This window comes from Polistes fuscatus, unplaced genomic scaffold, assembly GCF_010416935.1.
Source record: "Polistes fuscatus isolate 324 unplaced genomic scaffold, CU_Pfus_HIC Scaffold3, whole genome shotgun sequence".
Taxonomy (NCBI): domain Eukaryota; kingdom Metazoa; phylum Arthropoda; class Insecta; order Hymenoptera; family Vespidae; genus Polistes; species Polistes fuscatus.
In genome coordinates, this window is record NW_025113107.1 from 1588940 (window position 1) to 1604246 (window position 15307).

The following is a 15307-nucleotide window of genomic DNA, read 5'->3' on the forward strand; positions in this document are numbered from 1 at the left end:
AAAAAAAAAAAGGATAATAAAAATCCGATGCTAACGCGAAATTGTCCTTTTCCATTGATGAGAACACTTTCAGGTGCTTGACCAGTATTAACAGCTAAACGTCCTGGGAATCGTTCAGCCCCATATTCGTGGAACCAATCGCTCATCAAAAGTACGTGAGTAGTCAAATCGTAATCGTAGAGATTACTGTTAGGGTCTTTGTTGGGTGGTTGCCGAATGACTATACTTCCGTAAAGTCCATCCATTTTTTGTAATCCGGTATGAGCATGCCAGAAATGTGTACCTTCGTTGCCAGCTGTCCATTGATATCTTTTACAATCATAGAAACCGACTAATTTGAAATCTTGATATTGATAACAAACATAATTACGATTTATAACGAAATGAAATAAATTTCATTTCTAGTAAATAATAAATTACCTGAACGTGCTACCCTCTTGTATAGGACATTGTGTAACAAATGGTACACCGTCGTAATACTGTGAACCCTTTTGGAAGACACCATGCCAATGAAGGGTCACTTCCATACCTTCCATATGATTTTCCACGTCGACGACCACTTTGTCACCCTGACAAACTTGTATACTTGGTCCTGGTACCATTCTGTTGGCTGTTAAAATACCACGTTCCACACCATCGGCGAGAACGCATTGACACTCGCTCCAGACAACATTCGTTGCATTCGGTGTGCATATTTGGCAAGCGCTGGAAAATAATAATAAAACTTTAGTCTTGGTTTTAGTATTTTGGTTTCTATCCAAGATCGTACACAGACGGTTATATTTTATTGCACTTTACTAAAGAAAATAAAATAGAAAAAAAAAACAATCATACTCACGCGCCAAGTACGGTATAATATTCGAGGGTGAAATGATAATAACATATCCTTGGTGGTTCGTTTTCGCGACAAGCACGTGCACACTCGTCCGGTGACGAAAGTGAAGGATTTCTTCGTAATTCAGCGGTTGCCCTTTCACTGTAATCAAGGGGTCTTGTTCTTGGTGGTCTTATCGTAGCACCACGACTACCCAAATTGTCTATTCCACCGAATCCGCTTCGGAAAACGCTAGATGGTGTTCCTTGAATTATTCCACTTCCGGGTGAAAAGAAATCCGATGCGTCAGTCGGGAATATACTTTGAGATTTGATAGTCGAACTCCAGAATGATGAAGAAGCCGATTGATCTAACGTTTCACCTTTTTGGGAAAAAGAAAAAGAAAAGAAAAATTAATATTCGGTATAAGTGACGGATAATTTTATTGAAAAGAAAAATGATTCTCCAAAAACGAATAACACGATAGGTGTACACTTTATTTTTGTAAAACAAATAGAAAATAAATTAAATGAAATCAAGTTTAGAGAACGTAAGAATTTACATTTATCTTAAACGTAGTAAAAAAGAAATGATATATAATTTCTATTTTGTACTTAATAATTTTGTCTTCACGATCTCGATAAAGTTGAAAAAAAAAATAAAAAAAGAAATAAGAATGATCGGTCTATCGGCATATCAGTAATTATACAATCGAGCATTTACTGTTCGTTTTTTTTTAACTAGATACTTGTAAAGAGTGTTCAACGACAAACGCGATATATGTATATACATAATTGCATCTTGTTTAGTCGATAATTATATTTTGCATTTTTTTCGAAAATGAATTTACAAGCGAAACCTACGCGTCAAGGAGCATAATGAAACGGAAACATGCTCCAGGAATTTCAGGTTTTCTTTTTATATGCTAACGGTAAATCGTAAAAAACGTCGAGTTAGATTATACATTATAGAGTATAGCAACTTTCTGACACACACACACACACAAGAGACACGATAGGATGTCGTAATCGATGTCGTTTTTACTCGTTGCATTCTAGTTTAACCTCTGATATTCTACGTTCCCAACGACCAAATATTGGAAATGCGAACGTTTGTCGGTTCACTCGAAGGCAGGAAGTACTTGCGATTACTTTATTTTATTATTTCCAACTTAAATATGGAAGTATATATATAAATGTAGGTATCATCGGTATCGTCTATAAATATACGAGAAAACTTGTTCGTATTTATATTCTTCATAGCTTGAGAAGAAAAGAAAGAAAGAATTCATTTCGATTCATTGCGATCTTTCATTAAGTTCAAATTTTCATTCCTATATTAAAAGAAAAAGAATGCGGAATCGTTTTATTATAAAATCTTATACAACGTTCGAAGAAAAAAATATTCGACAAATATCTTTTATTATTGTAAAAGGAACTGTGAATAAAATTATCTAACGTTGTGAAGATTTTCTCCAAGATCACATCTTATGTATGAACGAGTATTATATATGATATAAATCATTCTAATGCGTTTGTATACGAAGGTTTAATGGTACACCTATATCGAACTTTTCCATGAATTATAATACAGAGTATTATATTAAGACCTCATTAATATAAATTTATATAGAAAATATATATGCAGAAAATGACTGTATAAATGTGTTTTATATCATCGATAATTTGAACATGAAAATAACATTAACTTTGATCACCGTGTTACATAATTGTATCTAAAGTTGCATCGCGTATAACTTTCAAACAATTGGTAGTAACGGTCATTTTGTTTATCATTTTTCTTCGATTATTGCATATTTCTTTTTTTTCTTTTCTTTTTGGAAGCACGTGAAAGTCCCTTCCGTTCCTTCTCCCTTAACTTTACTCGTATCACGATATTGTATAAACCCTTTAAACAAACAGTAATTTTGTTAATCTTAATTCATCAATTTTTGCATATTTTCGTCATTAATTTCTTAATTTCTTTTTTTGTTCGAACCACGAAAAAGTCATTTTTTCGCTCTCCTTCCTTTCCTTTCCTTTCCTTTGTGATTTCCCTTTCATACTCATTGAACGGGAAAGGAAAACTTTTTGCGATAAACGCGCCGGGGAACGGGGACACATTTGAACGAGAAACGATCGATAAAATTTTATTTTTTGATCGATTTATCGATTATGCGTTTCATTGGTATATTGAAAATGAAGTATAAGATGAGAGATATATAAATGCATAACACGTTTCAATCGAAAGTCCAATCGTAATACGTTTTTCGTTTATGATTCCTCTCGCCAAAAGTGGACCCGGAAAGAAGAATTATTCGACCGAGATTGTTAAGTCCTTTCACGATCACACCGTCAATACGAAATACCACCGTCTCGTCACGGTGAGAAAAATTTTCTTCGATTAATCGTTTCAAACTATTAACATAACTTTATTAACGATCGGAGAAATTTTCGTATTTACGACTTTTCCAAGAAAATATCGGAAGTTTAAACCGCGTGCCTTTTTAATGATAGTATTACTGTAGTATATTACAGTAATAATAATAAAGTTTTGTCGTATTTCGATCGAATTTTCTACGAATGGAATTTATCTATCGACGAAAAAATTATGGTTCGAATTATTATTTACGCACTCGTATATAAGATTGAAAAGTAACGCGGAAATATTATTTACGCGCTAATAAAACACATTTTAGACTCGTAAGAATATTTGAAATTGGTATATACCATATATGTGTATGTATATAGACTACACGTGCGTATTAGACATATTTTTGTATTAAACCGATAATGTATTTGCCGGTTAGATACTATCGTGTTGATGAGTTCTTAACGACGTAAGACTGGGACAGTATAGTTGAACCAAGTTGAAAACGTAGAATAAGAAAGAAAGAAAAAAAAAAATCATTTATTTTAAAAAAATCCTTTCCTCATGCGGCTCGTATGCACACACACATTTTCGTGTAAAGTGGTATATTTCGTCATATTAAAACAAGAAAAAAAAAACAAAAAGAAAGAAATAAAAAAACCAACTTCTAATACTCTCACATAACTTTATTATCTATCCGCACGTAATACCGGCGTTATATAATAAAAAAAAAAAGGAAAGTAGAATAAATAATTAATACATACATATATATTTGCTAATAAATTAATTTAAAACGCATTATGAGATGTTAATTACTTGTAAGGAGAATACGTGTAAGTAAACCAGGTTGGAATAAAAAATCCAAAGTAATTTATGAGATCGTAGGAATCAAACAAACCCTTTTACAGAAAGAAAGTTATGCCTTTGATTCTACCGCGTAGAAATGTATTTCATCGATATCAACCATTTGGATCTTTCTTTCTTTCTTTCTTTCTTTTTTGTTTCTCTTTTTTTTTCTTTTTTTTTTATACTTGATTGTCGTACCAACCCAACGGTGACATTCCGGTGTGTTGAAATAATCGATGCATACCACCAACAATATTATTGGTTGTGACATTCCAAACTGTACATTTCCTTCGTATAATACTACAAATCCAAATTCAATCCTTCGTCTGGTTTCACGATGAAGGATTCCTTTTCTCCCAGGCCCACCGAGGCCGCAAGCAACCGTATCGGTTCTCCTTTATCGGATTAGTCACAATTTGCATACTCACCGGATTATTCACGGTTCGTGAAAAGAAAAAGGAAGTATCCGAGATGCACTTCTTTGAGCTAGACCATGTGTATATACATATATATATATATATCCACTTTTACATTCCCGTCGACACTGATATTTACCGTGAGATCTTTCCTGCAAACTAACGAGTTCTCTTACAAGATTCTTCGTGGCTTGAAAGTTCAAGCTAAAGGTTGCACCAAACAGCAGAATGAAAGAGAAAAGACTGAGACGACACGATGAGCACCTAGGTTGGAAGCAATAAAATACGCTTAATGTCGCTTTACCAATGATCATGATGGGCTTGGTGTCTCCCTTTTCTTTTTTTTTTTTAAGAGACGATGAAAACAATGAACGATCGTTTCAAGCATCGTAGATCGTAAATGAACGTTGAAGTTCATCGACTCCTCACGGTGTCGATCGTGATTTAAAAGTGCAACTTTATTTTCCCAAGAATAATCCTAACTCGTACGATGCATATGTGTGTATCTCTATTTACGTACCACGTGCAGAACTTTTTCTTATCATCGATCTTGTTTTGTTCTATCTTTCTTCTTCGTTTTTTTTTTTTATTGGATACCTAATAATCGTTTAAAGTCATGATGGATTCGATAATATTAACGAGAAAAAGTGGTCAATAAATAATATATATTTTATTTATAGGCGATAACACATCAAAATGATTTTTTTCCGTTCGATAATTTTTGTGTTAGTTATTTATTGCTAATATTAAAGATTGCACCTAGACCGTAAGAAATAGTACATTATGATATTCACGTCACCATATTCCAAGCTTGTTTACCGTTACGACCGGTAGCATGAGAGAGCTGTTATTATTCCAGCATTTTAGTCGAGTTACTATCAATCAACGCTCGAGAAAGTAGACACATTTGCCGTCACTATGTTTTAAAAAATACTTCTCTCTCTCTCTCTCTCTCTCTTTCTCTCTCTCTCTCTCTCTCTCTCTCTCATTCTTTCTTTTTCTCTTTCTTTCGTTCTACCTCGTTCGCTTGAAGTATGATTAACTCGTCTAAGATACTTCGTGGCTACTTCTACTTCAACTTCTCATCCTTATAAGTAACTATGTATTTATATATATATATATATATATATACACCCCAACATTTCGAATATTACGAGAAATGTGTCGTGTAATAATTAGGAAGCGAAAGTAAATAACAGTAGGAGGATTAATTTAGCTTGTAATAGTTGATAATTAAATAGTAACAAAATGATAATTGTCAAGCCTATAGTTATTTTTCATACGTAGGTATGCATTATATATACTATCTATAATATCTGTGAAAATAACTAGGAACATTTCCAATTATACTTGCAAGCGTGGGACATAACAAGATGTTAAAAAAAAAAAAAAAAAGAAAAAAAAAAAAAAAGGTATATCTAGTTACCTTATTCGGCTTTCTATATACATTATATTATACGTACAAACAACCTCGGAGAAAAATATTTTCAATGATGCAACAGATCGATAAGATCGTTGTACTCGTTGCCGGCAACTTCAAGAACGAGTCGATAAATTTCTTTTTAGTATCAGAAAAAGAAAAAAGAAAAGAAAAAAAAAGTAAAGGAGGAACAAAATATTACCGAATTCGTTGAATAAAGGATAAAAATCAAAAGAAGGTATGAGGGATGGGGTAGGGGGGTAAGGGGAGGAGGAGACATGCGTGAAGACAAGTCGACTGTTTCTTCTTGGGTCGGTGCACTCGAGTTGTTCGAGAGGAAAGAAGAAGAGGAAGAAGCATGATGAAACGAGAAAGAGAAAGACAAGGATGCAGTTCGCGAGTTGGATGGAAAGTGCAGCAACGATGATCGGGAGAACACGTGGTCTTGGCCTTGTCCTTGTCCTCGTCTCATCTTACGGAACACGATTCCCGAGAAAAGTCGGTACTCTCTTCTTGTGCAAACTTTGCTTGTGCAAACTCTGCTCTTATACGTCTGCTGCTTCGCATGATCTTAGACAGACGTGCGTGTTTCGATCTCTCTATCTTTATTTCTTTCTTTATTTCTTTCTTTATTTCTTTCTTTCGTTCTCAGTTAAGCGTGATCGTAATGATGGCATCGTAAATGGTTCGATCGAACACCTAATGGACGTAATAATACGTCGTTGAAATTGTCGGGATCGATTCACGTTAAACATGTTCTTACTGCTAGATCATTGTACCATTAGAATTACATGTTATTTCACGAAAATATTTCATCTTGAAAATACGTACGTGTTAACGTGGAATTCTTGGAGAATTTTGATTCTAATTGCAATTGAATAAAAATCTTAGAAATATAAAAATTAAAATTCAGAAAACGATATATAGAAATTAGAATACGTTCCTATTACATCTCGCGTACCATTCGAATTAGAATTGAATTAGAATCTAGTTTTTTTTTTCTATGCATATTTGGAATTATTGTTTTTAATTAACAGTACTCCTGTAATTCACTGTATATTATATTACAATAGATCGGAGAAAGGTATTGGGATGTGTCACGTCTTTCCAAGCGAGAAATAGAAAGTGCAAAGTCGATAATATTCTAAAGAAAGTGCTCGTAAAGTTCTTTATCCCTTTTTCAAATGAACCCGAAGCGAAATATTTGTTGCTAACGAATCGAATAGAAAGGTTTTTATCCGTTTGCAATTCTACGACGATTGAGAAAGAATTTTGTGAAAAATCTATCTCGGACAATGATTTTTTTACCTAAGATTTTAATCGTATTGTCGTTCACGATTTATGTAAATAAGTTTTGAGAAATTCTATACAATTCCTCCGTAGTAGTTGGTAATTTGCAAATGAGCATGAACAATAATAGATGTTTATCTTTATTACCTTAACTTGTTCGATAATTCTTTGTCCATTATCGTACGTATCGTATTTAAATAAATAAATCACGGTTGTGGGTACGATTAAAATGAACCTTAGACGTTTAAAATAATTCGATCGTTGATAAGCAACTCATGCATTTTAAGAAAATCGACACCACCACCACCACTATTATTTTCTATTCACCCTACGCACCGATCCGACGTATATAATAAATTTCTAAACGATATCAAGATTCTTTGATAATGATTGATACGATTTCATGATCGGCAAAGCACGTTAAATGATTCGCTCGAGCGAACATAATCTATAGAGAAAGGTATAATATCTATTTTCTTAATCGCGAATCAAAATCAGTATTCTTAATAAATAATAAACATTAATGGTATAATATATTTTTATTGTTTATCTATTTTTGAATTATTTTATTTTTATTGTTTTTTTTTGATTTAGGTATCTCTCTCTTGATCTATTTTTGAATTTAAAAAAAAATAAAATAAAAGAATACACGTATCTTCCATTCTTTGATTTATTCGCTTTGGGCATCTCAACGGGTTCGTTTTCGATTTATTATATGATGTTCGGATGAAATCGTTTGGAAAGGAATACCTACTTTCTGTTCTACCAATCGTAGCGTGAAATTATGCCACCGCCTACGTCAGAATGATCGTTCTTCTTTGATAAATGAAACGTGTCCGGTACTTCCTTCCTACCGATATTTTTCAACTTCTATGTGTTTTCTTTTTTTTTCTTTAGACTTCTTTCTTTTTTTTTCTTTTTATTACTAATAACGGTTAACAAATTATACATTATCGCTAACGATAACGTATCTATCTTCTTTCAAAAATTTTCACATTTTTCGCGGTCAGTACTTTCTAATTATTGAAACATAATTTCTAAACGATACATCAAACGTTTTAATAAGATATCATTGAACAAACACATTGTTTGATAAATGAAACGTGTCAGGTAAATTCCTTACTCGCCGAAATTTCTCAACTTCTGTGTGGTTTTTTTTTTTAATTAATAATAGCAGTTAACAAATTATACGTGATCGTTAGCGATAACGTATCTATCTGCTTCCCAAAAAACTTCGAGATTTCGCGTTAGTTACTTTCTAATTAATGAAACATAATTTGTAGACGATAAATCACGTTTTAATATAAGATATCATTGCACTTACTTCAAATTATTTGCCAGCGAGTACTTTAATAAGAGAATAAACTTTTAACTCGAACACTTCACACCTGGTTTGATAAATTTTGCGAGTAAAAGTCTTTCTCTATATTTCTTAGAATAAACTAAAAGACGTTTGCCCGTTTATGATTAAGTGCTCGTAAAGTAAGAACCGAGTGAAGAAGCTTTTGTTGCTCGACTAGACTTCGAGTAATTTCGCTCTTTCTAAATTGCTACAACCGTAAAGCCTATTTAGAAATTGTCTTGTGGTATCTTGGAGACGTCACATTAATGTCCATAGAAACTTGCTATAAAACTTAAGAACTTACGTTGGTTTAACTTTCAAAATAATTTTTCTTTAAAATATATGAAATTAGACGTCAAAGTTATATAAAACACGTTAATTTGACATATATATTTTAGTTATAGTAAATATAATATATTATTATATCGTTAATAATATACTTACGTACGAATTATACGAATAAACTAAACAATTAAAATATCACATATATTTAAATAAAAAAATAAGTAAAATAGTTTGTAAAAAATTGGGCGTTTTTCAATCGTCTCATTCATTTGTTGTTGTTGTTGTTGCTAATGGTTGAATAAAAAAATCTTCTTGATCACGAAAATCAAACGTTTAGCCTGATTTCAAGTTCGATCAATTATCGAATCGAGAAAGTATCTAGCAATGATGGAAAATTAATATCCTCCCTATTATCATCCATTACTCGTTCACTTTCTTTTGTTCTACAGAGTAGAAGTAAAACTTTCCTAGAGGATATATAACTCTATTTATTAATTTCCGATAATGGAAATCGATCGAAAGCGAGGACGTTCTGTTTTATATTACGTTAGACGTTTTATTGGATTATCTTGGATCATCTTTTGTGAAGCATGTAACATGCTAAAGTTTTCTTTTTTCAAATAATCTTTAAAACAAATATCGTTGTGGAAAAAGATCTTTCATAGGAGTTGTGAATTAAATTAAAATGTTTTTCAAAATTATATTCGAATAATAATTGTTTCAAATTTATACGGTTCATTATTACGGTTCGTTCTATCTATTTTCTTCTCTTCCTCTTTTTTTCCGTTTCGTTATTTCAATCTAATTTGAAATTAATTTTATACATTTTATCTCGGGCTTTTACTTTTCGCAAATGAATTCCTCATTTAAAATCAACGTTCATCTTCATTCTTACGAATCTCTCGTCTAACGAAGCATTCAGCAATAAGAACTTTCAGTTTTTAACTATTTGATTAACTTCCTCTTTATATTTCACATGATAAAGTAAGAAATTTAATACAAAATTAGTCCGGATAATTCGACAATCTGTGTAATTAAATTCTAATTCAATGAAAAAAAAAGAAAAAATTGACTTTATTCTTGTATCTTATTAAATGAAAAAAAAAAAGAGAAAAGAAAAGAAAAGAAAAGAAACAAAAAAATCTATGCGATTCAAACGATTCGAATAGTCATATCATGAGAAACGTGTATGCTCGAAAAATATACTGGATAGATTAAAATAAAAAAAAAAAGAAATAGAAAAGTAAACCAACTAGGAATCATGTAGGTCGTAGTAAGTAAAAGTACTTGGATAATGTCTTGAAGATCTTTAAAGTTGGATCGTATAAGAAACACAGCTTCCATGCTTCTTAGCAGGGATAACTATCGATCACGAAAAATCTAAGTTTCTTGATGTTAAAGGTTAAGAATAACTAGGATTAAAAGCAAATAATGTTACAAGTTGCATTAACAATTTTCAGGTCATGTGAAATCGGTTTATACGTAGACGAGTTTTGAAGATACTTTGAATGAAACCTTTAGGGAGATGATATTATACTTCGAACGTTGTTTCTACAATTATACGATTTAAACTCTCGCTCTTCCTCCCTCCCTATCTCTCTCTCTCCCCTAACCATTCCGTTTATTTTTGTTCCACCATTAAATCAAAGAAACTACCGACCTGTCGCTAATAGATATCTTTTCTAGTCGAACAACGCGACAGAAATGCTCGTTAAATGGAGGAAGAGAAAGAACAGCTACCTATCTACGGATAAGTAACGTTACTCACATATTTACACCGTAGTACATATAGAAAAAGAAAGTTATTTCTTTTTAAACGTCGTACACGAAACGGGGGGAGGGCTGGGGAGGGAGAGAGGGCTTAGGAGGGAAAAAGTTATCGATGAATAATAGTTTTATCCAAAGATGTTGTTTAACGCTTCGACGACCGTGAAATGGTCAATGAATAATGCGCTTAATTATAAAGAAGACGAAAAAGAAGAAAAAGAAGAAGAAAAAGAATAATAAAATAATCAAGCCTTTATTATTATTATTATTATTATCTTTTAATTGAATGAAAAAGTAAGATCCATCGATAAATACGAGAGATCGATCGATGATAATCTATTGAATAATTTACTCTACTATAAATAATTTCAAACTCTCTGTTAAATGAGAGGAATATTATTAATCTCTTTGGAACACGTGAACGCATAACATATAAGAAGAACAATTTGAAGTATCTTAGAATCGCGTGCCGTATCTCCCAATTATCTCTCTTCTACCCATTCGAATTCCAAAGAAGGACGCTCTGGTGATTTCATTTTCATCGTGTAATTGAATCCGTTCGAAATTGTTTTCTCTCTCTCTCTCTCTCTCTCTCTCTCTCTCTTTATATTTTTTTTCTTTTTCTATTTCCGAGGGCCCAGCCAGAAGGAACGTGTCTTAGGAGCAATAAAAAACTGTGTCACGCTTTCTGCATCACTTGACCGGAGTTAGCACACGCGATTGATCGCCGATGCGAACGAAATCGATCTAACCGATCGACTGATTTATCGTCAGATGAAATTCGATCGTGCCGTTGGCGATTTGACCACGACAACGATGGCTTAGTTTGCCTTCCGGATATAATACACCTAATAGGATTGTATCTATGTGTATGTGCATGTGTATGTGTGGATCTGTGTGAGTTAATATAAATAACTCTACGCAAATAGTATATACATAGTAAGTAAATATATTATATATATATATTAGTATATTATAATATATATATAGTATATTATAATATATTAGTATATATTAAATAGTATAAATATAGTATATATTGTGTGCATATGGTTATCTATGTTAACTCACATATACTATATGCAAATATTAGAGTAAACCAAAAGTTCGTACGTTTTGTTTATTAATATTTGTAAAATAAATTTTACAAAAATTCGTTTTACAATTCATTATGCAGTTTCAAAGTAAAGTTTCAAACGCATGAACTTTTGGCTCACACAAATAGTTATTTATGTTAACTCGTATATATATATACATGTGTGTGTGTGTGTGTGTGTGTGTGTGTGTGTGTGTGTGTGTGTGTGTGTGTGTGAGATAAATATGTAAATGTAAGATGATCCGTCGAATCCGGATAATTAATGAAAGAAAGTTACAGGATTAAGGGGAAGATAATATCAATTAAACGAAATTATCTCGGTACCTCGATCATTTGAGTATTTTACGAGCTTTCAGCTTTATAAATGAAAGAAACCGGAAAATGAATGAATGAATGACTTATCTTGCGAGAATAATTCTTTAATAAATTGGAGAAATAATATAATATATGAAACGTAGATATAATATATAGCTTTTACTTTAACGACGGACGATACGCGTATTTATTTTGAACACCTGCGACGGACTGTCAGTTGATTATTTCCCGAGAGAATTTCGATATGTTAATTTCAATGAACATTAATGTCGCGGCACGTATCGATCATTATCGGATGACGGTTTATGATGGTCCAATACTTTCCTGTCTCTCTCTCTCTCTCTCTCTCTCTCTCTACATTTAGAAACTTTCATTTATAACTCTCTATGTTTTTTTTTGCTTTTTTTCTTTTTTCTTTTTTTTATCTTTTTTTTTCGAATAGAATATTTCTCTTCATAAATATTGAACGTCATTTAACGATATTAATAATAACTACTCGTTCTTATTATTTTCCCTTGCAAAAAAAAATATATATATTACGTTATTATTATATATATATTATCACGTAGAAATGTAATATTTTGTCAATCAGATAAATAGGTTGCAAGAATTAAGGTACTGTCAAAAATTGTCGATAGAGAGTAGTTTCTACTTTCGAACTTTGTATCATTCGTTAAATCAAGAACGAGAAATATTGTCTGTCCATCATTTTCGAAGAGAGAAATTATACTTTCCGAAGATTCTCACTGAGAGATTCCAAACGGTATCACCCACTTTTTCTTCGCACGATCGATCGATCAAATCAATTCAACTGGCCGTGTTTTTATTTAAAAGCCGGCCAAACTAGTTTTAGCCCACAGTGAGCGAGGTCTGCCGGTATTACCAATGTCAAGTGCAAACACGCGATCACGGTTCATTTCTCTGTCTGCCTTTAAAAAAGAGAAGAAGAAAAAATAAAATAACACACATGATATAACACGATGACAATCGCTTTCTCTCCAAACTTCCTCGGTAACTACAATTTGTTTCGAATAAATCAAAAATAAATTCCATTTCAAATTTCTCAACAGGGTGACAAATTCGATAAAAAAAAGCGAAATAATTAAACGATAAAAAGACGAACTAATATATTAATTAAAGGAAAAAAAACAAAAGAATTGAATTATCCTTGTTGAATAATAAATCAACGAGAAGAGGAATAAAAATAAATCATACTTTAGTATTGCGTTTAAATTTTTCTTGTCTATTTACTTATTTATTTATAACGAAATTTAATCGTCACGTATTGAAAACGTCGTATAGAATCCATTACGGTATGCGCGAACACGTCGTCATTGCACTCAATTACGTAAATTGAATAAATTTATCGACGATTATAGAATAAAAAGAAACCAAAAAGGAAAAGAAAAGAAAAGAAAAAAAATTTATACAGAGAGAGAGAGAGAGAGAGAGAGAGAGAGAGAGTGACAAACAGAAGTAAAATCAAAGAATTCGAGAACATTTCTCTTTTATTCTTACTCTTGTCGGTCGCATACAAATGTGTGGAGTTTTTTCTTTTTTTACGTTCCGTACTCGTTAATTTAATGAACGTTAACGATGTCCTCGATGTACCATTTTAATTAACCATCCACGCTTCCTGCATAGTTTTATCCAAAGTAGAGATCAAATGGAATAATTAAATGAACTTATTCATTTCGTATAAATGTAAGATATTACCTATATACGTGGATACGAATAAAAGAAAAGGAAAAAAAAATTGATCATTACGATAAGGTCATCTTTGTAGTCTCTGTTTTATTTATTTATTTTCTTTTTATCGATTGAATAAGAAGATATCCCGTTATACACCGGAATAAATATCAGAAATAAAGAGGAATTCCGGCAACGTTCAAAATGGTATCGTTGATTTCGCTTTGGCAAGGTTTTTCCTCAAATGTTCAAAGATCATGGTCATGTAAAAAAATAAAAAAGAAAAGAAAAAAAATACTGCAACGCAAAATAACATTTAACAAAGCAAACTCGGCAGATAATTTTTGTCCCACTTCTGAGAATGTATCACAAGACTTTTCTGCTACTTTGTAGTACATTCACGTTATTATGCTCGTCTAAACTATGTAGCAAATATCTCTTGTTAATCGGTTCGACGAAGAAATAAAGAAAGAATTAGGGAGGGGGGAAGGAAGGAAAAAAAAAAATCTAGAAACTTCTTCGACGGTCAAGATATTTGTCTCGTATGTTGATTGTTATTATTTTTAACAAGAATTCTATCATCAATGGAATCCTAATTCTTGAAATACCATCATGAAATATAATAGAATAAATACTTTACTTTATATATGGTTAAGTATTTGGAACATCGCAATCGAAATATCGGTATTGAAATATATTAATTTCTTAATAGTATTTTACAATCGATAATAATCGAACGTAAGTTATTTAAGAGAAAAAAGAAATGGATTAGATTTAAAATATTTTTGTAAATTTTAGAAATAATCAAATGGAACTAATGCAAGATAATCGTATAAGTATGTAAAATTACTATTCTATAGTAATGTTACGTATAATAGATATACAGACCGTAATTCGATGTTAGAAAATCGTATCCTCGGTTTTCAAGTTGAAAGAGACTATTTAATCTTAATATCACGTAAGGATCGTACATTAAGTTAAATGTCCATGCGGACACGCGACCAACGAGAAGACACGTGCTGACCGGACCGGACGGGACCGGTCAACAGCCATTCACCAAAATTACTGTCTACGTTTCTGCATCAAGGAAACATACCGCACGACAAAGGAGATCTCGTTCGTTCGCATACTAAATCCACGTTGGATATCTTACGGAATACTAAATAAAAACCGATTAGTTACTCTCGATTTCGAGTTGCTCGATTACTATCGAAAGAGACACGCGTTCTTGTCGCTGTTCGTTCTCGTCGGCATAGTTATAATACCAGAATGACTTTGCGTTACAAACGTTGATTAATAGTCACGATATTCGATATCTCGACTAATTATTACGTACGAGATAGATTCGTCGTGCTCAAGTTGTCATAAAACGTCAACAGGTAATTATCGTTGGATAATAATAATTTTTTTAATTTTTTTTTTATCATTAACTAATTATTTACTTGCTCGATTAATAAATCCTTTTTGGATAAGAAATTATTTTCGAGAAAACATTATATCGTATTATATCCGTAAAACGTTAATAACTTTTTTTTCTTCCTTTTATTGCATCCCGAACGACTCTGATAATAATTTATTGTTTGTTCGTGAAATTTACGTAGACAAGAAGAATGGCGATTCGTAAATAAAAAATGATGTGATCAAAAATATAATCTGA

General features: G+C 31.9%; 1 protein-coding gene across 1 annotated transcript in view; it reads right to left on the bottom strand.

The window, feature by feature from the left end:
• The window catches only part of LOC122519292 (laccase), a 33970-nt gene that overhangs the window by 2147 nt on the left and 16516 nt on the right, over positions 1-15307 (bottom strand). The window contains exons 2-4 of the mRNA XM_043638659.1: positions 839-1196; positions 421-705; positions 36-309 (exon numbers count right to left, since the gene is read on the bottom strand). Coding sequence (XP_043494594.1) covers positions 36-309; positions 421-705; positions 839-1196 — 917 coding nt within the window. The remainder of the gene's footprint in view (positions 1-35; positions 310-420; positions 706-838; positions 1197-15307) is intronic.